We start from the raw sequence: 19780 nt of genomic DNA on the forward strand, positions 1-19780 counted from the left end.
GCTGTATTGAATTACCCGAAATTCGACCATTTCACGATAGCTTTGAAGCTTTTTCTTGCAATCAAACATGATTTAAACTCAATCATTCTAACGTGCAATTGAGCACTACAACCATGCATTGTATACAAAGTGATGGTTTGACGTTTCGACGGTCGGCTTGTTTTGGTTCGACGATGATGCTTCTTCAAAACGAGTTTTGCAGGACTACGACACGACGCCGCTCACTGTTCGCGGCATTCGGTGCGTTATTCTAGCTACTGCACCCGGAAGGCAAAACACTGCGACAATGGACGGGAAAAAGATAAGTTTCGCATTTGCTAAAAACACAAAAAAGCCATCTCTACTGGCCGGTCCGGCGTCGAGCGTTTCGCTGAAGAAGGACGACTCGAAACAGATGATTGATTGTCTGGAGGAACAATCGATCAAAATCATTGGGTAAGCGCAACTTAGTTGGTTCTCTCCGGGGACGGCAATTAACTCTCATTTCATGAAAATACTTTTAGGAAAACTGAAAAAGAACCAGCACCGTTAGTGATACCGTTGCGAGAGCAGGATAAAACAACGATTCCGGATCGGTTAGCGAAAGTGCTCGGGATCAAGCAGGAAATACACAAGCTAAACAACGGACAACAACTTTCGGTCAGTACCGACGATACAAATGGAGAAAGCAAGAATGAGATTAATGTGAAACTTGAACCACCGGAGGAGCGTGAAGTGAATGTTGTGCACGAACCGCCCAAAACTGAAACGCTCGAGCAGCGGGCCACCCGAGAGATTCTAGAAGACATACAACAATCGAATGTAAATAGTGAACAATCCAGTAACTTTGTAGTGCCACTACTACCGGAAGATCTTCCGCTCGATGGTGCGCGCGAAAGTTCGATGGATGACTACGAGTCGGTGCCGATTGCAAAATTTGGCCTGGCGATGCTGCGCGGCATGGGCTGGAAAGATCCGGATCCGAAGAAAGTGGACCCAAAAGCGGCCGGTCCCGATTTGGGGCCCGCGATGCGCCCGAAGGGTCTCGGACTGGGTGCTGATCGTGCGATGAAAGCGAAAGCCATCAATGCGCATTTGATACCCCCGGCGCAAGGCGAAACGCTGGTCATGAAGTGCGGTGCCCAGGTGAAGGTGTTGGCCGGCAAGCATAAAAACGCTTACGGAACGGTAAGTGTTTGTTTCTATCTCAAAGTATCTGTCTTTATTATTCACTTCATATGAACGCTGGCGTATTGTTATTCAAACCTGTCAAACGAATCCGTAACCTCGACGAGTTCGCGCATCATTGCGTAGTATTTCTGTAACCGTATGTCGCCCCGATGGTGCTCCGGATTTACGCGAACTTCGTCTGGCAGTTTAGCAAAGTTCGGTAAAGCGTACGTTCCCATCGAAAGTGCCAAAAGTCCGAAACGCTTCGTTTGCTTGTGCAATTCCTCTTGTGGCAGAGTGCTTTCGGGATCACCTCCCAAGCGCCGCAGAGTGGCCGCGAAAGAGTCGTAGAACGCTTGCACGAGGGACGCGAATTTTTCCGCTTGCCGTAACTCTCGCTGACCGCACATGTAGATAAACAGGACAAAGTCCAGCACCGGAGAACTATAGCGTGCTAGCTGCCAGTCAAACAGACAAATATTGGCCACTCGACCGCTATCGCCGTACCCGTACATTACGTTGTTTGTCCAGCAATCACCGTGGTTTAGCGCGGCGTACGGTTCCGCTCGATCACCGCGAATATGTTCTCCCGTACGGCGCCACATATCGATGGCCAGATCGAGAAGTTGCTGCCGGTGAACCGGATCATCCGCCTCGTCAAAAGCAGATGCAGCGAGCTGACAGTGGCGCGGTGTAAGGTGGCGCAACTGTTCCGTATCCAAAATCACCGACAGCAGATCGTTGAGTTGCTGAAGCTCACGAAACAGCTCCGGGCGATGTTGTTTGAGGGCGAACGAACATGCATTCAGCTTCCCGAGTGCTACCATAAGCACGTGCACATGATCGTAATCGATCAATTCGTACTGATCGAGCTTTTTCAGCGCGGCACGATCGCGAGATGTTAAATCTTCCAGCACCAGCAGAGCTTCCTCGCGCTTCGCGTCACAATAAGTATGGTAGCATTTGGCATAGTCACCAAAGTACTGGTCGTCCGCAGGGCTCAAGCCATGCTGGTGCTGAAGTTCCGCATACGCTGGCAGAACACGTTGGTAGATGAAGTGTTCGCGTTCGAATACCAGCATTGCGTTGAACTGCTCCCGCTGCTCCCGGTCAACGGGAGGGAACTTGCAAATGATCGGCAACGAACGCTGCGCATCGATGAGCCAAGCCCGCACGATCTGCCCAATGTAACCATCGCCCGCGCTGGAACCGGGTTCGTAGGTGATCGTCACATCGTTACCGAAGCCTTGTTCCTTTGCCACAGTCAACACGCGCTCGCGTACGTACTCCGGAACCACCACTGTAGTTGGGGACATTTTTCGAACTAAAACTCCGGCGCATCGACCCGGTAAGATATTGCTGAACGCGCTTAAGTCATGTTGTGAAATGCTTGCATCAGCACCCCAATCTTGACAGCAGCAAGCAAAACAAACAAACTTCAAACAGCTGTAGAATACCGATTACCCAACATCCGGAGAATGGGGCATTGCGAAATTTAAAGACTTGTTGATAAGCACCACGTGCTTCCTGTCGCATGAAGCTTATTAGGCTTATCATTTGACATCTTCTTCTTCTTTTGAGAGTCGTCTTCTGTGAGACATACGCACAGCTGGTTGATGCGAAAACGGTACAAAGAGATCGTGGACCCTTCATCAAGCAAGCTTACGGCGTATGAGATGGAGAGCTTTATCGTCATGGCAACAAAGCGTCTGGCCGCCAATACCGGTTTGAGCTTTTTATGACATTTGCTGAGCTTCAACTGGGAAAAGTAGCTATGGTCTTCGAGTCGTTAACGCCATGCCATATCCGTTTATTTCTCAGATTTCTTTTCTATGGCGGCATAATTTAAATGAAGTTCGAGCACTGATGACAATATTAAGTGAACCGTATCATCCGTTAAACAGTTTGCGCATGTCCACGCAACCATTGAAATCTGTGTTCTTCTACGCTAAAGGTACCCGAAGCGAATGATATCACGGATTGTGCCGGACATTCGTTGTTGATATCGGGCCGTAGCCTTTTCCGTCGTTCCCCACGCAAATTCATTGTTTCCCGTTCCGCCCATATCCTTCATCAGGCCTTCCATGGCTGAGTCGGTGTCCGGTAGCTCGTCGTTCGGAGTGCAAATGATCGGCAGTACCAGGAAGGACATTACCAATCCGTACCGACCAAATCGCTTCAGCTGGTCACGGAACGCACTCCTGGGAAACTGTCGTTCAACGTTACCACCCAACCGATGCAGGTGCAGACTGAGAGTATTGTAGTACACATTGAGCAGTCTTTGATAGCTGTGGGCACGTAGCTCCTCGTTGGTGCAGTTGAAGATAAAGTACACGAGATCGAGCACCGGAGAGCCGTACCTACAGAGTTGCCAGTCGATCAGCTTAATGTTGGTGGGCGTTTTGTCCTAAAATGAGGGAACCAGAATACGAGAATGAAACTCTTCGCGGGCGCGCATAGGTTGTAGTGCCGACTCACATCGTCACCATACTGAAACATCATGTTATTCGACCAACAGTCACCGTGTCCAATGATGGCGTACGGTTCTGCTGGTTTCGCGTCGACACATGCCATGATCGCTTCACTGCAGCGATCCTTCAGCAGACCCAGTTTTTCACGACGGAAGGTATCGTGCGGTTCCAGTGTACCAAGTGCTCTTTCCCACAAACTGACCATAATCTTATCGAACGCTTCGAATTGACCATCTGCCATAGCTTTAGCCATAGGATCGGCCAGCTTCGATGCACACTCGGCAAACTTTTCCGGTAACTGTTCCTTGATCGCGAACGAAAGGGCATGGAGGCGTCCGATTGCGGTCACCAGCAGCTCGGCATGCTCCAGGTTAACCGTGTTCGTTTTATCCCACATACGGTAAGCTTGTGCCCTTAGATCCTCCATAATAATGACCGCTTCCTTAGTGTCGACAGATGTCTTAGCAAAGTAACAGCGGGGTATATTGTTGAACTGCGGGAACCCGGCGTCAAGGGCTTTTTTACGTTGAAACTCCAACAACATGGGTAGGACTATCATGTATGCGTCCGTTTCACGGTCAAACATGTGAACACCCTGTTCCCTTCGCACTTCGTTTTCTGGTAGCAGCTTACACAGTACCAGCAGTTCACGATCCGACTCTCGGATAAACACTTTCACCAGCTGACCCACGAAACCGTCACCCGTGTTTGAACCGGATTCTGTCTCGAAGCGATAACTGCCGTCGGTGAATCCCTGCTCCCGAGCTACCTGCTCTAAACCGGCATTGATGTAGCTCGAGAGAGATGTTTCTTGCGGTTCTGGCATTTTTGGGACCGTTTTTTTATTCACACTTCTACGAAAGATGCACTGATCCAGCAAACCTGACTGCCTTACTGTCCCTCACTGAAAGCTGGCGTAAGGGTTGAGGTCAGTTTTTAAATAAATCGGTCAATTTATATCGCTTGCCGATTCACCTACAGCGCCAGGATAAGAAATGGGTGCACTGTCCTTGCGATAAGATAGGTACAATGAATGACGGGCACCACGTCAGTGAACCATTCGGTAATACGTTGGACACACCAGATTTCTTAGCGACACGTCTGTAGTCAATAGAATCGAGGAGAGGGCGTAGGACTACACAAACAATACAAACAGTTCGCCGACCGGTGGTCGCGGGCCGGACGTGCGCCAAACCAAACGGCGCGATTCCATAAACGGTATGTCAATCGAAACGATAAGATAACCGTGCTGTTCATCATTTATTCGACGTACGCGATGTGAGCAAAATGTACAGCACAGCGAACTGTAAAATCAAATTGCGGTAGAAGTTTTGCAAATCATCGTTAATCATTCTGGACGGTGGGAAATGGCGTGGTCTTTGGGTTTGTCCTCAAAATCGCGGGCACACGAACGCGTAATTATCGTCCAAAAACCGTGTCCATATTTTGGTGGTGATACGCCGTTTTCATTGTTTAGGTTTGCAAGTGGTTGATTACGAAATTTTATTGCTCCTAACCTTTCAAGCGTTCGGCCATCTGTAAAAAAATGAAAAAAACACTATCCCAACTGTTGAATGAAGTTGTAATCTTTCTCAAGAGTAGGCCGTATAACATCAAGTGACGTATTGTTGAACGTTCAGTAGGCCTTAACTCTTTACCAAACCCTAGAATCCATTTGAAATCAGGGTAGCTCTGGATGGGAACAACGGTTTGCAGATTATTATACTAGAAATTCATGGTTAGCATGCCTTCGTAAATAGTTTTTAAAAGTGTAGAAATTCTGCGAGAGATTTAACGGCTAGAATAGTGCGACATTTTGTTGATTGTTCTCATCAACAAGAGTAATTGCGAGTGTGTTCTGTTTATATTATTGGAATATTGTTAGAAGATGATTTGATTGGTCATATTTACAGACCAAAAGTTGATTGAGTGTCTTCCTCAAGGTCGCTCTGGAAATGGTTTCTCCAATAATGATCGTTTAAGAAACCGGATTCAACAATGAAGTGGGTTTTGCATGGTCACGGTCAGTGTCATCACCGTTGATTGAAGTCAGTTATTCAGTCAATTTCGCCGCCCACAAAGAACTTAATTGAAGTGTGCCGGGATGTGTTACCATCTCCGCTGCCACCAGATTTATTTTTGGATTCAACGCCTGTTCAACAACATGGCTCAGTTGTAACAGTGAACTGAACTTATAAACAAACCAATTGTTACACGGTATTGGGGTCCAGTAGCATCATTTACATGTACCCCAAACGAATCACATCCCGAATTGTGCCAGACATTCTCTCTTTATATCGGGTTGCCGCTTTTTCCGTTGTACCATACGTAAAATCACCAGTACCGGTCCCGCCGGAGATTTCCTTCATTAGATCTTCTATGGCTGAGTCGGTGTCCGGTAGCTCATCGTTCGGAGTGCAAATGATCGGCAGTACCAGGAACGACATTACCAACCCGTACCGCCCGAATCGCTTCAGCTGATCACGGAACGCACTCCTGGGAAACTGTCGTTCAACGTTACCGCTCAACCGATGCAGGTGCACACCGAGAATATTGTAGTACACATTGAGCAACCGATGGTAGCTGTGTGCACGTAGTTCCTCGTCGGTGCAGTTGAAGATAAAGTACACGAGATCGAGCACCGGGGAGCAGTACCTACAGAGTTGCCAGTCGATCAGCTTAATGTTAATGGGCGTTTTATCCTGAAATGAGGGAACCAGAAACCCATAATGAAACTTTTCGGAGGTGGAACATTGCTTGATGTGTCTACTCACATCGTCACCATACTGAAACATCATGTTATTCGACCAACAGTCACCATGCCCAATGATGGCGTACGGTTCTGCCGCCTTCGCCTCGACGCACGAAATGATCTCTGCACAGCAGCGATCCTTCAACAAGTTCAGCTTTTCACGGTGCAAGGTATCGTGAGGTTCGAGCACGTCGACCGCTCTCTGCCACATGGTTGCCATGATTCTATCAAAACCACCATTATTTTCAGCTTGAATCAACGTTGCCATTGGATCGACAAGCTTCCCAGTGCACTCGGCAAACTTCTCCGGTAACTGTTCCTTGATGGCAAACGAAATGGCATGGAGGCGTCCGATTGTGGCCATCAGCAGCTCGGCATGCTCCAGGTTAACCGTATTGGTTTTATCCCACAGTCGGTAAGCTTGCGCCCTCAGATCCTCCATAATAATGACCGCTTCCTTCGTGTCGACAGATGTCTTAGCAAAGTAACATCGTGGCACATTATCAAACTGCGGACACTCGGATTCGAGAGCTTTATCGCGTTGAAAGTCCAACAAGAAGGGAAGCACATTGACGTAAACCTCCGTTTCACGCTCAAACATGGGTACACCCTGTTCTTTGCGCACCTGATTATCTGGCAGCACCTTACACAGCACGATCACTTCCCGACGCGCTTCGCGGATAAACACCTTGATCATTTGTCCCGAGAATCCATCGCCCTCCTTCGAACCGGGCTCGGTTTTGAGGCGATACTGCCCATCGGTGAATCCTTCCTTTCGAGCGGCTAGCTGCAAACCAACACTGATGTAGGCTGGTAACGATGCTTCCACTGGTTTGGACATTTCGGAAATTTCACACCGACGGAGCAGAGGTGATTGGCTGATTAGCCTAAGTCGGCAAGAATAACAATAGCTGGTGGGCAGTAATTGAGGAAATAGACAAAACCCGTATCGCTAGCCACGCTTGACGCGTTCCACTGCACGGAGGCGTTGTTGGCACGATAAGATACGGCGAGTGACTGGCGTACGATTCGGCGTTGTGCCTTCACGATGAGGTTGGAAAATCAAGTGTCTCTGCAACGTGACCGATCATCACGGGGGTGGCTTTCAAGCATTAAAATAAATAAACGGCATACAGCCATCGATGGTCGCAAGCCAGGGCGTGAAACAAAGTTGCTTTAAAGGACTCGAGCGACTTCCGTGTCCAGTAAGTGGGAGCAGCCACACAGGCAACAATAATTTAGCAACCTCATCACTCATCACTAACCAAATTTTGAGGCACACGACACCCGATCGTAATCTATGGAGCGGGTTGTTTTGGTCCATTTGGCCCAATGATTTTCACTTTCCATTGTGTCGAATGTTTCCGAAAATATAAGCTTACGCAAGCTTTTAACTGTCGCAGATGAATCCAAACAAAACAAATCTGTTTGGGTATGGCCTCAATCATTTTTACTCAATCATGGTATTGTGGCTCGGATTCTGACTATCGAGCCATTTCGGTTACAGGTAGCCATAACGGATGCAGTCCCTCACGACGCCGCGCATTCTGGTGGTGTACGCATCGTGGCTGGACTCGGATGTGCTGAAGAAGCTTTCGTTTAGCTGCTCGTCCGTGTTCTGCATCTTATGTGCCCGCTCCTCAAAGTCGGGCAGCTCTTCGTTTCGGGTGCACATCATAGGAATGAGAAAGGTGGCCATTAGGAAGCCATAACCTCCGTACTCGCGAAGCTGTTCGTCCAGTGCACTCCGGGGAAATAGCTCATTCGCGTCGTGCTGAAGTTTCTCGAGCGTTGCTGATAACGAGCGGTAGTAAATGTCGATCATTTCGAAGTAGTACTTCTCCCTGAATTCCTCGTCCGTACAGGAGTAGATAAAGTACACTATATCCTGAGCAGGTGACACGTAGCTCACATTTTGCGAATCGATCAAGATCATCTCTTTCGGGGATCCATCCTGAAAAGATATTATGCTCGTGATGATCGAAACAAACCACTCAAAGCTCGAACATACCTCGTATCGGAACATTATGTTGTTTGACCAGCAGTCACCGTGCCGGATAACGCTGTACGGCTCGGCCAGTTTGGGGTCACTGCAGCGTTTCATTTCTTGGAATGTGTTCGGCTTTAGTGCCTCTAGTTTCTGTCGCCCAACGTGATCGTGCTCCTCTAGTGCATCGATCGCCATCTGCATCTGCGAGAGAACCATGTTCCGGAAGGGTCCTTCCAGTTCGAAATAGATATCCAACGTGTTGGACAATTTGTACCGTTTCATGGCCAGTGAAACGGCGTGTAGCCTTCCGATGTGCTCCATGAAGAGTTTCGCATGATCATAGTCAATTGGATTGTGTTTGTTCCACATCTGGAAGTTGCGCAACCGAAGATCCTCCATCACGATCACCGATTCTTGCGCCACCTCGTCACAATATGCATAGTAGCACCGAGGTGCATGGAAGAATCCTTCCTCGGGGTTTGTTAAACCCTTCTCCCGTTGATACTCGTAGATCTTTGGTAGAATTTTTGGCATATACTAACGCTTCACGGGCGAAGGCCGTCATCGATTGAAATTTTTCGCGACATGCATCATCCAAAGGTGGGATCTTGCACAGATACTCGCTCTTCCGGTCACTTTCCGTTACGATGGCTTTAAACATCTGTCCCACGAACCCATCACCTTTGTCGGAGCCCAGATCGAACGCAACCGAAAATTTTCCCACCGTAAATCCATCCTGCGGGGCAAACTTTTCCACCGCCCTGTGAAGATGCTGGGGCAGGTGTGGAACAACATTATTGTTCTGCTCAATGCCTTCCTTGCCATCCAGGTCACCGCTGCCGTTTGCCTTTGATGACTGTTGACGAGCCTGCATGGCCTTTAACTACATCGCAGACACTCTGGCGACCAATAACTCTACTCTGGCCAGACTGACGTGACGTGAACGTGGAACGTGACTGACTGGCTGATTGTCCGACAAGTGATTGGGCTAATGCAGTTTAGAATGTAATATTCTCATTGTGTGTGCTTGGCAGTTAACAGAGAGAAAGACGGGGACAGTATATAAAATTAGTTTGAGAGTGTCCTCGACTGTCTTTCGGTTAAGTTGATAAGTGTTCATTCATACCGAATGCGTGAGAACCAAACATTATTTGTAATCATTTTTGGGTAATTACCAAGCAGCGGGAAAACAAAATTGCTTAGAGCGCAGTTCTTCATTTGTTTATTTTGAAACTGTCCTCTCGGAAGCTCGCGCGCAGTGATATTGTGAACTGGACTGGATGTGCACCCGTGAACTGGTTTGTGACAGCAAAGTGAAACTAATATTTAACAATAAGTTTATCGATAATTTTATTTTATCTTTTATCATTATAGAACATACCGTAGGGCCATTGTGGGTCATACATCACATTTTATATCCGGGCAAGCGGTCCATGTTCGTTCTCAGTGTGCCATGCAACAACCTACAATAAATCAACCGACTTGCATCAGGCAATGAAGGCATTTACATAATTTCCAATTTCATTTCAATTTCATTTCAATTTACTCAAACAATGTTTGATTATGTGATAACAAGCTTAGTGCGTTACCAACATAAAGTTTCTGTTTATAAAAGTTAAAAACGAAACCCTTTATGGTATTCAATCTCCAAACGCGCTGCACTTCATAAGTACCCAAATCGAACGCAGTCCTTCACGACTCCGCTCATCCTTTTCTGGAACACATTTTTATCATATTCGCTACGTTTAAAGGAGCTTTCGTCCAAACCTCCCTCCTGCATTCGTCGCGCCATCTCCTCCATGTTGGGAAATTCGTCGGCCTGAGTGCACATTATAGGTACGAGAAACATGGCCCTCAGTAGCCCATATCGACCGAACAGCCGAAGATGCTCATCCAGAGCTTCACGGGGAAACAGCTCGTGGGCCGCATGCTGCAGCTTTTCGAGTGTTACCGACAACGAGCGGTAGTAAATATCGATCATACCGTCGTAATGTTTCCTGCGGAAGTCCTCATCGGTACAGCAAAAGATGAAATAGACCAAATCCAGCACCGGCGACACGTAGCGCATCACTTGCCAGTCGAAGAGGATTATCTCGTCTGCTTTTCCATCCTAGAAACGATCGGTCAGTGGAAAGGCACATCTTTCCAAATTTATATCGCCTCTAATCTTACCTTGTATCGGAACATCATGTTGTTGATCCAGCAATCGCCATGGACGACCACTGCGTACGGTTCGGCTAGGGCCGCATTTCCACACCGTTGCAGTTCTTTGAAGGCGTTCAGTTTCAAATGCTCCATCTTTGCCCGCTCAACGGTGTCCAGCTCGTCGAGCACATCGATCACTGTTTGGAACTGTAACAGTAGACTGTGATCGATACGATCGCCCTCCATCGAAAGCTGATCGAAAGGATTTGGAAGCTTAAATGGCTCAAACTCCTCCGGTCGGGTCCGTTTCATGGCCAGTGAAACGGCGTGTAGCCTTCCGATGTGCTCCATGAAGAGCTTCGCATGATCGTAGTCGATCGGATTGTGTTTGTTCCACATCTGGAAGTCGCGCAACCGAAGATCCTCCATCACGATCACCGATTCTTGCGCTGCCTCGTCACAATGTGCATGGAAGCACCGAGGGGCATGGAAGAATCCTTCTCTGGGGCTTGTTAAACCCTTCTTCCGTTGATACTCGTAGATCTTTGGCAGAAACTTGTCGTACACCAGGACCTCGCGGGCGAAGGTAATCAACGCGTGGAACTGTTCACGTCGTACCTCGTCCAACGGTGGGATCTTGCACATATACTCGCTCTTTCGGCCAATTTCCGTTACGATGGCTTTGAACATCTCTCCTGCGAAACCATCGCCCTTGTTGGAGCCCAGATCGAACGCAACTGAGAATTTACCCACCGTAAATCCATCCCGCGAGGCAAGTTTTTCTATCACCGTGTGCAGATATTGGGGCAGCTGTGGAACAACATTCTTGACCTGCTCAATGACATCCTTGCCTTCCGGGTTACCGATGCCCGTTGCCTTCGGTGACTGTTGGCGAGCTTGCATGACGTTTAACTAATTCACACTCGAGCCACTCTGGTCCACTCGAGCCATAAGTCAACTCTGACCAGCGCGCGGAACGTGACTAGCTGTGGTGGTGATTGTCAGTCAAGTGATTGTGCTGATGTGGTTTAGAATGTAAAAGTGTCGTTGTGAGAGGTTACCGATTAACAGAGAGAATGCCAACAGGACGGTCTGTATATGTAGTGTAAGACTATCCTTGCGGCGAATGTCTTTCGGTTAAACTGATAAGTCTTAGTGCAAAAACAAAATGGTTTAGACCGCAGTTGTTCTTCTGTTTATTTCGAAACTGTCCTCTGTGCTGTTGTGAACTGGAGTGAACTGGTTTGTGAAAACAACGTGAAGCAAATGTTTAACAACAAGCTTATCACTACTTTTATCTTATCTTTTATTATTATAGAGCATACAGTAGGGCCATTTTTGGTCATACTCCACATGTGATGCCTATAATGGCGGTTAACCACAGACAAATTCTGTGTTGGTCTTATTGTACCCTTTTAAGGTCGATTCAATCTCCAAACGCTCTGCACTTCATAAGTACCCAAATCGTATGCAGTCCTTCACGACTCCGCTCATCCTTTTCCGGAACACACTTTTGTTGGATTCAGTAGTTTTGAAGAAGCTTTCGTTCAAACCTCGTTCCGTCTGCTGCATCCGTTGCGCCATCTCCTCCATGTCCGGTAGTTCGTTGGCCTCAGTGCACATCATCGGTACGAGAAACATGCCCATCAGCAGCCCATATCGACCGAACAGCCGAAGATGCTCATCCAGAACTTCGCGGGGAAACAGCTCGTCGGCCGCGTGCTGCAGCTTTTCGAGTGTGTCCGACAGCGAACGGTAGTAAATATCGATCATTCCGTCGTAATGCTTCCTGCGGAAGTCCTCATCTGAACAGCAAAAGATGAAGTATACCAAATCCAGCACCGGAGATACGTAGCGCATCACTTGCCAGTCGAAGAGGATTATCTCGTCTGCTTTTCCATCCTAGAAACGATCGGTCAGTGGAAAGGCACATCTTTCCAAATTTATATCGCCTCTAATCTTACCTTATATCGAAACATCATGTTGTTGGTCCAGCAATCGCCATGGTTGATCACAGCGTACGGTTCGGCTAGGGCCGCATTTCCACACCGTTGCATTTCGTCGAAGATAACCCGCTTCAGCTGCTCCACCTTTGTCCGCTCGACGGTATCCCGCTCGTCGAGCGCATCGATCACCATTTGGAACTGCGACAGTAGCATGTTGTGGAAAGGACCGCCCTCGACTAGCAGCGGATCGAAGGGATTCTGAAGCTTAAACGGCTCAAACTCCTCCGGTCGGTCCCGTTTCATGGCCAGTGAAACGGCGTGTAGCCTTCCGATGTGCTCCATGAAAAGCTTCGCATGATCGTAGTCGATCGGATTGTGTTTGTTCCACAGCTGGAAGTCGCGCATTCGAAGATCCTCCATCACGATCACCGATTCTTGCGCCGCCTCGTCACAATGTGCATGGTAGCACCGAGGAGCATGGAAGAATCCTTCCTCGGGGTTTGTTAGACCCTTCTCCCGTTGATACTCGTAGATCTTTGGTAGAAACTTCTCGTACACGAGAGCCTCGCGGGCGAAGGCCGCCATCGCGTGGAACTGTTCACGGCGCGTGTCATCCAGCGGTGGGATCTTGCACAGATACGGCACGCTCCGAGTGCCTTCCGTCACGATGGTTTTGAACATCTGCCCGACGAACCCATCGCCCTTGCTGGACCCCAGATCGAACGTGATCGAAAATCGGCCCTCCGTGAAGCCTTCCCGCGGCGCCAGTTTTTCTAGCGCGTCGTAGAGATACGCTGGCAACTCGGGGACCGCTTCATCCCCGTGTCCATTGGTGACGTCCGTTTCGGTCACCAGCTTTGCCTGCTCTGCGCTCATCGTCCTGCTTGGGTCCACGGAACGCACGACGCTCTCCGACACAGGTCCACAACGGCGAACTCACCGCACCAGACTGCTGCAACGCAGATTGCCAATCGACGAGTCCGGAACACTGTCGGCGCGAGATAAGTGTCGCCTGTCTCTGTCGCCCGTAAAGTTCTCGTCTAAATTTTCTTGGCCGGAATTGAGTGTGCCGAATGATTGGCGCTTTTTGCGCCCTGTAAAAGATGCTGTTTGAACATTCGCGGGGAAGCACCCACAGCTCTCGACTCGACACTCCCCGAAGGCCCTCCGCTACCCGCGGCCCGACAGGGAATATATTGGTCGCGGTGGCCGTAATAACAGGATCTATTTTTCTTCTATCGTAGAGACGCCCATTAGCCGAGCCAGTTGATTGGGTCCCCCCTATTGCGACCCTTGCAGAAGCTGATGATTGACTCGGCCCCTCGGTGCACGTGAGAAGAGGAAGTCGAAATTGTCGAAAATTACTCAACCCCTGTTATTGGCGGAGACGACCGTGGTCAAGAATTTCACAGCCTTTGGGTGACGTCTCAAATGGCCCCCACCGAACCGGTTGGAACGAATTTCATTGGAATCATTTTTGACGTCGACACCAGCAACTGCTGGATGCGCGCCGCGCCCGTTGCCATCCCGGGGCGCGCACGATAAGATAGGGAACGGGGCGCGCGCGCGCGCGCTCGGAGAAGTGCGCCAACACTCGTGCCCAAGATCAAATAGCTCCCCGCGCGCGCGCGCCACCCCGACGGAACAATACCATAAATGGCTGTCGTATGCTGCCTCGGTGGCCCCCCGTTCGAGCAATGATTAGATTCTGCGCCACGCGGAGCACCGTGACGGAGCGGAATGCGTCCCGGGCGGTCAGCTGGTTTAGCTTTGAATGTGTTCGTTTCGTTTTTAGGTTGTTTTCGCTGGATCATGCTGCCTTTTTTGTGTGTGCCGCGCGATATTTGCTAATGACCACGAGCGTGGTGGGGGAAAAAAACAAGACGCCACAGGACCGAACTGGGTGGCACCTGGTGAGAAAGCGGGAAAAAATCTTCCGCGAACTGCGTATTGATATTTACGCTCGATGATTAGCATCACTTTTTGTCCGCCGATGATCGACAGGATGACGATGATCATGATGATATCACTGTTTGTTCGCGCCAGTTCGCGCTCGCCATTGCCATTCAGTCGGTGTAGCGGTTATTCCGCAACGGAACTTCCGTCAGGGAGCACGACTGCTGCGTTCGAACCGGCACGCCATCGTAATCCCGATCGGTGCCAGTGTGTGATGAGTCAAAAGTGTGTGCGAAACCCCAGATTTGAGGTAGTGGCTCCCTCGACCTGCCGGGTATACCGATAGCATCCGGCATCCCGGTCGAAGATAGGGTGACAAGTCAGGCAGGAGATGATAAGCGATAAATAAGAGCCGAGAACTCACTGTTGCTCTGCTCCAGCGGGCGGCTAACGTGGTGTCTTCGACAGCGACGGCGAGTTCGACGACTGTCGTGATAGGTGGCCAGGTTGTGGACGCGACCACCGCCCGAGTCGCGATTCGGTAGAAATAGGTTGCGATTAGATAAAAGAAGGGATAGGGAACGAGGGTGCGGTATTTCATTGTTTTATCGGTTGCTCACTGCGCGGGTGTGGGGTGTCCCAATAAAACTCACTTTCGATTGGCCGGCCCGGTTCAGTTGGATTCCGGGCGGACCACCGCTAAGAGCAGAGGAGTTACTACAAGTGACGGACACCGCGCGACGGCCTGTTGAAAGATGGTACTTGAAACGCACACGACGACAAGTGACGAGCAGACGACCAGCACCGTCACCCCGTCACCCGTGGTCATGGATCACAAGCAGAATGGAACCGTGGAACCGGCATCACATGCGACTAACGGAGAAGAAGAACCGCAAACAGTGACACGTGAATCAGGACTTGCGGCGAGCACCCCCCCGGAGCAAGCTCAGGTGCCGAGCCCTGCCCAAGAAAGTCCCACCGTCCAGAATGGTACCACTCCCGAGCTACCCAAGTTCCTGTACACCGCCATGGCGCAGGTGGCCCAGGAGCAAGGTTTCGGCGAGGGCAAGTATGCGCTCGAGTTCGACGTCGGTTCCAACAAGGGCGACGGGTTCGTAGGCCAAATGTTCAAGGCGATCCTCACCGAGGGCGACCGGCGGGAGGTGTTTCTGTGCAAGATTCCACCCCTGAACGAGGCCCGCCGCCAGCAGTTCCCGGTGCTGTTGATCTTCGCTCGCGAAACCCTCGCCTACAACAAGCTGCACCCGCTAATGTTCGCGTACCAGCGGGAGAAGGGTGTCCGCGAGGAGGACGGGTTCTTCAACACACCGAAGGCGTACCACACCTACTGCAACACCGAAACCGAGGAATCGGTCATCGTGATGGAGGATCTGCGGCTCCAGGACTACCGGATGTGGGACAAGATGAAGCCGGTCAACTACGAGCACGCGCGGCTGATGATGGAGCAGCTCGGGCGGCTTCACGCCGTCTCGCTGGCGATGAAACGCGACCAGCCGGCGGTGTTCGAGCAGTTCAAGGTTCCCGATCCGATGTCCGAAATGATGCCCGAGGGCAGCCCGTTCGATGCGATGATGCGGAAGGTGATCCAGGACGCGATCGGAACGCTGGAGCCGACCGATACGAAGGAGCACGATAAGATGCAGTACCTGCTGCAGAACTTCCGCAAGGAGCTGGAACGCTGCTCGAACGGTGCCCTGGCGGAACCGCACACGGTGCTCGGGCATGGCGACTGTTGGGTCAACAACATGATGTACCACTACAAGGTGAGGCATGCGCCGCCAAACTCTCCCGAGGTCTCGTCGTTGCCGTAACCCCTAGGCGTGCTTTTTATCCACCCTCCCACACAGAACGGCGTTCCGGAGAGGATCATTCTGCTCGACTGGCAGCTGACGCGCTACGTGACACCGGTGCTCGATCTGGTGTACTTTATCTTCTGCTGCACCGAAGGCGAGTTCCGCAGGCGACACTACGACGAGATGATGAGCATCTACTACAACTCGCTGGAAGCGTTACTGGAGAAGCTGGGCCACGTCCCGCAGTCGGTCTTTCCGCGGACCGCGTTCATGCGCCAGCTGCGCACCTTCGGGCGCTTCGGTGTCCTGATGGCCGTGTTCCTCGTGCCCATGCTGTGCACCCGCAACGAGGATCTGGTCGATATGGACGAGGCTGCCGAAAAGTTTCGCGACACAAAGGAAATGGACATGAGCATGTTCGCCAAGAACGACAACAACCGGAGCGCTTACACCAAGCGTATGCGGGAGGTCATAAAGGACAGCGTTCGGTACGGATACCTGTAGCCGCGACCCCTCCGTTTCTCTGTGCTGCGTAGGGGAGGATTATGCGTATCGCATGTTTGTGTAACCCCGTTCATTAGACGCGTACCGCATCGTTTCCGGCCCGTGCCGTCGCCATCTCCGTCGTTATCTTCGCACAGCGCGCACCGGTGGTAAAATGGACCATTTTCGATTCGTTTTACAGTTTTTGACATATAACAGATAAGGCTCGATAAGCGCGCTCTGCGATCGTCCGTCCTGTCCGCGTGGACGAGAGTATCTTGCTGAAGCCTGAATGACGTGGGAATGAACTGCGCAGCACTCAATGCGAAGTACGGCGAAGGCGAAGATATTCCGCAATTTTTTTTTAATCAAATAAACCCATCACACCGATCTGCAACATAAGCTCCAAACATCGATGATCTACAAGTTACAAAACATATTGATCGATTTTTAGTACAAGGACCGGAATCGATTCAGTGTGAAATATTTCATTCGGAATTGGAATGTTTCACTGTCAGTATAGCGCCATCTCTGGGCAGCTCTCGGTACTCACTATTCGATTCGTTTGTCCAGTTAGGGCTGATGGTGCCCTGTTAATATCGCATTGAAGCATAGAAGTCACCAAACGCCACCTACAAAACTGCCCTCCAGTGGGTCAAGGTGCACGACGGTGTCAACGTCAGCGACGTCCGGTGCGTCACCTTATCTTATCTTCGGCTATCGGTTGCAAGCCACAGCAACTTACTGTAACGCGATAGCGTCAGTAGGCTTGGGACGCTTTGTATTTCGTGACAGCGGTCGCCATGAAAGGTAGAGTGGTACCCGAATACGTGCGCGACGCACTCGCAGGTGTGGCCCAAAAGCTGGGCTTCGTCGGTGGCCTGCACGCGGTGGAGTACGATTTCCGACCCGGCTCCGACAACCGGTCCGTCGTGTCCGTGTTCTACCGGGTGGTGTTCCGCGAGGAGCCCCGCGAAGCGACTGTCCTGTGTAAGGTGCCACCACCCGGTGCCGATGGGTCGGTGTTTGCCCTCTTCGAGCGAGAAGCGTTCGTGTACGGCAAGCTGTTGCCGGCGTTCGAGCAGTTCCAGCGGAGTGCCAGTGCCAGCCACCAGCCCCAGAACGGTGGCACATCGGATGCGAAGGTCAAGGAGACCGCGGAGGACGAATTGTTCTTCGCACCCCGCTGCTACCATGCACACTGTGACGTGAAGAAGGGCGAGGGCATCATCATACTGGAGGATGTGCGCAAACGGGGCTTCTCCAACCGCCACAAGTTTGCCCCGATGGACTACGACCATGCCCGGCTGGCGATGGTACAACTCGGACGGTTTCACGCCATTTCGCTGGCCCTCAAGCAGCAGCAACCGGAGCTGTTCGAGCAGTACCGGTACATGGGGGACGTCACACGGGAGTCGGGACTGCTCGGTATGGACGGCTTCAACCAAACGATGCAGCTGGCTTTCGAGAGTGCAATGGCCACCCTCAATCCGGCCGATGGCAGCAAGCGTGAAAAGTTGACTCGCCTGCGGGATGGGTTTGCCGACGAGCTGCGATCGATCAACGATACGAGCCTCTCGGAACCGTTCTGCGTCGTGTGCCACGGTGACTTTGCCGGCGAAAATATGATGTTCTCCTACAACGTACGGCAGGACGGCTCGGGACGATTCGGAGACAGGTTCGCGAAGTGACGCTCCGTTCCTCTTCATCCCTTGTTCTAGGGAGGTTTTCCATCGCGACTCGCTCTGCTGGACTGGCAGCTGGCAAAGTATGGGTCTCCGGCGCTGGACTTTGTGCAGGCCATCTTCCTGTCGACGGACGATTCGTTGCGCCGCAATCACTACGACAACATGCTGCAGACGTACCACCACGCGCTGATCAGTCACCTGGAGCGGCTGGGGGACGAGAGGGCCACCGAGTGGTTCCCGTTGACGGTGCTCATGCGCCTGATCAAGGTGCAAGCACGACAGGCACTGGTTCTCGGGCTGCTCCACATTCCGCTGGCTGTGGCCAGTGAGGAGGCGGCCACGCATGAAACGGCGGAACCGGAAACGGACGAGCAGCGGGAGGACTCCTGCTCGGTGCGCATCAGCGATACGGACGATGCCAAGTACCAGACGCGGATCAGCGGACTGCTGAAGGACGTGTTTCGGTTGGGATACTTATGAGACCACCACCGTTGCCAATACATACGCTATTTGCGTTCCAATAAAACCAGTTTGCGAAATCATTCTTGTTTATTGTGGAAAGATTTTGGTGTAAAAAATGGTTATTTACCTTCTTACTGACGCTCTTGGGTTTCTCTTTGCAGGTCGAAAGCATCGACGAGGAAACGAGCCGTGTGATCGTGAAGTTTGCGCTCGGCGGAGCAAAGGAATGGCTAAACGAGTACATGGTCATGCTGGTCTCGAAGCAGGAGTACAATCAGTACGCCAAAATTCTAAGTAAGTCTCCCGCGGGTGTCGGGAGTGCTGGAACAATGAAGAACCTGTCATGAAGCTGGCATGTAACGTATGCCCTCGTTTTTTTCAGATGCCGCCAAGTACGAAGAATTTAAGAACCGCGAAAAGCTAGAGGCGGATGAGGCGGAGCGAACGAGCAGCAAAGCTGACCGCCTAGAGCGGTCCCAACGAGGTTCACCCAACGAGAGGAGATCTCGGGATTGCGATCGCAAGGATCGCTCCGTGGAAAGCTACCGAGAGGATCGAGAGCACCCGACCGAACGGTCACTGTCACAGCGTACCGATCGTGAGCGCGAAGAACGTTACGCTAGTCCAGTCGGCGGTAACGATCAACGACCGGACGGCGGAAGCACATCCGATAGTGACGATGAACGGAACCGCCACCGGAGGAAGCATAAGAAAGCGTCCTCCTCGTACGTTCGGACGTCGTCGGGCACGAAAAAGAAATCACACAAATACAAGCAACGTCGCGAGCGGAGGGAAGAGCGTGATGATTCGTCCTACGGCCGGCGTGACCAGCGGCGGCAAGGCTCGGACTCGGAGTCGGACGGTAAGCACCATAAGAAAAAGACCAAGAAAAGCAAAAAACCCCGGAGCCGGTCGCGCAGTCGACGCTAGTGCTCGACTCGACGGACTGAAAACTAATAAACTCTACGGACTCATCCCCCCGAT

General features: G+C 51.0%; 6 protein-coding genes across 6 annotated transcripts; 3 read left to right on the plus strand and 3 right to left on the minus strand.

Moving 5' to 3' along the window:
• The first annotated feature begins 264 nt into the window (after window positions 1-264).
• LOC131209461 (G-patch domain and KOW motifs-containing protein) lies at window positions 265-19726 on the plus strand. Its single transcript, XM_058202537.1, has 4 exons — window positions 265-435; window positions 504-1167; window positions 18958-19090; window positions 19179-19726. The coding sequence occupies exons 1-4, from the start codon at window positions 287-289 to the stop codon at window positions 19724-19726; spliced, it is 1494 nt and encodes a 497-aa protein (XP_058058520.1). The 5' UTR covers window positions 265-286.
• On the minus strand, window positions 1236-2517 carry LOC131209466 (uncharacterized). Its single transcript, XM_058202543.1, has one exon. It carries the CDS (start codon window positions 2463-2465, stop codon window positions 1236-1238), a length of 1230 nt encoding a protein of 409 aa, XP_058058526.1. The 5' UTR covers window positions 2466-2517.
• On the minus strand, window positions 5722-7374 carry LOC131209465 (uncharacterized). The gene is made up of 2 exons (XM_058202542.1): window positions 6395-7374; window positions 5722-6322 (listed from the first exon to the last, which is right to left on the minus strand). Exons 1-2 carry the CDS (start codon window positions 7211-7213, stop codon window positions 5861-5863), a joined length of 1281 nt encoding a protein of 426 aa, XP_058058525.1. The 5' UTR covers window positions 7214-7374; the 3' UTR covers window positions 5722-5860.
• LOC131209463 (uncharacterized) lies at window positions 11694-13389 on the minus strand. The gene is made up of 2 exons (XM_058202539.1): window positions 12472-13389; window positions 11694-12409 (listed from the first exon to the last, which is right to left on the minus strand). The coding sequence occupies exons 1-2, from the start codon at window positions 13327-13329 to the stop codon at window positions 11957-11959; spliced, it is 1311 nt and encodes a 436-aa protein (XP_058058522.1). The 5' UTR covers window positions 13330-13389; the 3' UTR covers window positions 11694-11956.
• LOC131209462 (uncharacterized oxidoreductase dhs-27-like) lies at window positions 14596-17075 on the plus strand. The gene is made up of 2 exons (XM_058202538.1): window positions 14596-16133; window positions 16218-17075. Exons 1-2 carry the CDS (start codon window positions 15105-15107, stop codon window positions 16665-16667), a joined length of 1479 nt encoding a protein of 492 aa, XP_058058521.1. The 5' UTR covers window positions 14596-15104; the 3' UTR covers window positions 16668-17075.
• LOC131209464 (uncharacterized) lies at window positions 17450-18814 on the plus strand. Its single transcript, XM_058202541.1, has 2 exons — window positions 17450-18289; window positions 18368-18814. The coding sequence occupies exons 1-2, from the start codon at window positions 17450-17452 to the stop codon at window positions 18812-18814; spliced, it is 1287 nt and encodes a 428-aa protein (XP_058058524.1).
• Window positions 19727-19780: the final 54 nt, after the last annotated feature.

This window comes from Anopheles bellator, chromosome 2, assembly GCF_943735745.2.
Source record: "Anopheles bellator chromosome 2, idAnoBellAS_SP24_06.2, whole genome shotgun sequence".
In the NCBI taxonomy this organism is placed as follows: Eukaryota; Metazoa; Arthropoda; class Insecta; order Diptera; family Culicidae; genus Anopheles; species Anopheles bellator.

Coding starts and splice junctions, on each gene's coding strand:
- LOC131209461 (XM_058202537.1), top strand. CDS start 287: ATGGACGGGAAAAAGATAAGTTTCGCATTTGCTAAAAACACAAAAAAG. Junction 436..503: donor CAATCGATCAAAATCATTGG/GTAAGCGCAACT, acceptor AAATACTTTTAG/GAAAACTGAAAAAGAACCAG. Junction 19,091..19,178: donor TCAGTACGCCAAAATTCTAA/GTAAGTCTCCCG, acceptor CGTTTTTTTCAG/ATGCCGCCAAGTACGAAGAA.
- LOC131209466 (XM_058202543.1), bottom strand. CDS start 2,465: ATGTCCCCAACTACAGTGGTGGTTCCGGAGTACGTACGCGAGCGCGTG.
- LOC131209465 (XM_058202542.1), bottom strand. CDS start 7,213: ATGTCCAAACCAGTGGAAGCATCGTTACCAGCCTACATCAGTGTTGGT. Junction 6,323..6,394: donor TGTTTCAGTATGGTGACGAT/GTGAGTAGACAC, acceptor CCCTCATTTCAG/GATAAAACGCCCATTAACAT.
- LOC131209463 (XM_058202539.1), bottom strand. CDS start 13,329: ATGAGCGCAGAGCAGGCAAAGCTGGTGACCGAAACGGACGTCACCAAT. Junction 12,410..12,471: donor ACATGATGTTTCGATATAAG/GTAAGATTAGAG, acceptor GATCGTTTCTAG/GATGGAAAAGCAGACGAGAT.
- LOC131209462 (XM_058202538.1), top strand. CDS start 15,105: ATGGTACTTGAAACGCACACGACGACAAGTGACGAGCAGACGACCAGC. Junction 16,134..16,217: donor ACATGATGTACCACTACAAG/GTGAGGCATGCG, acceptor CCTCCCACACAG/AACGGCGTTCCGGAGAGGAT.
- LOC131209464 (XM_058202541.1), top strand. CDS start 17,450: ATGAAAGGTAGAGTGGTACCCGAATACGTGCGCGACGCACTCGCAGGT. Junction 18,290..18,367: donor ATATGATGTTCTCCTACAAC/GTACGGCAGGAC, acceptor CCCTTGTTCTAG/GGAGGTTTTCCATCGCGACT.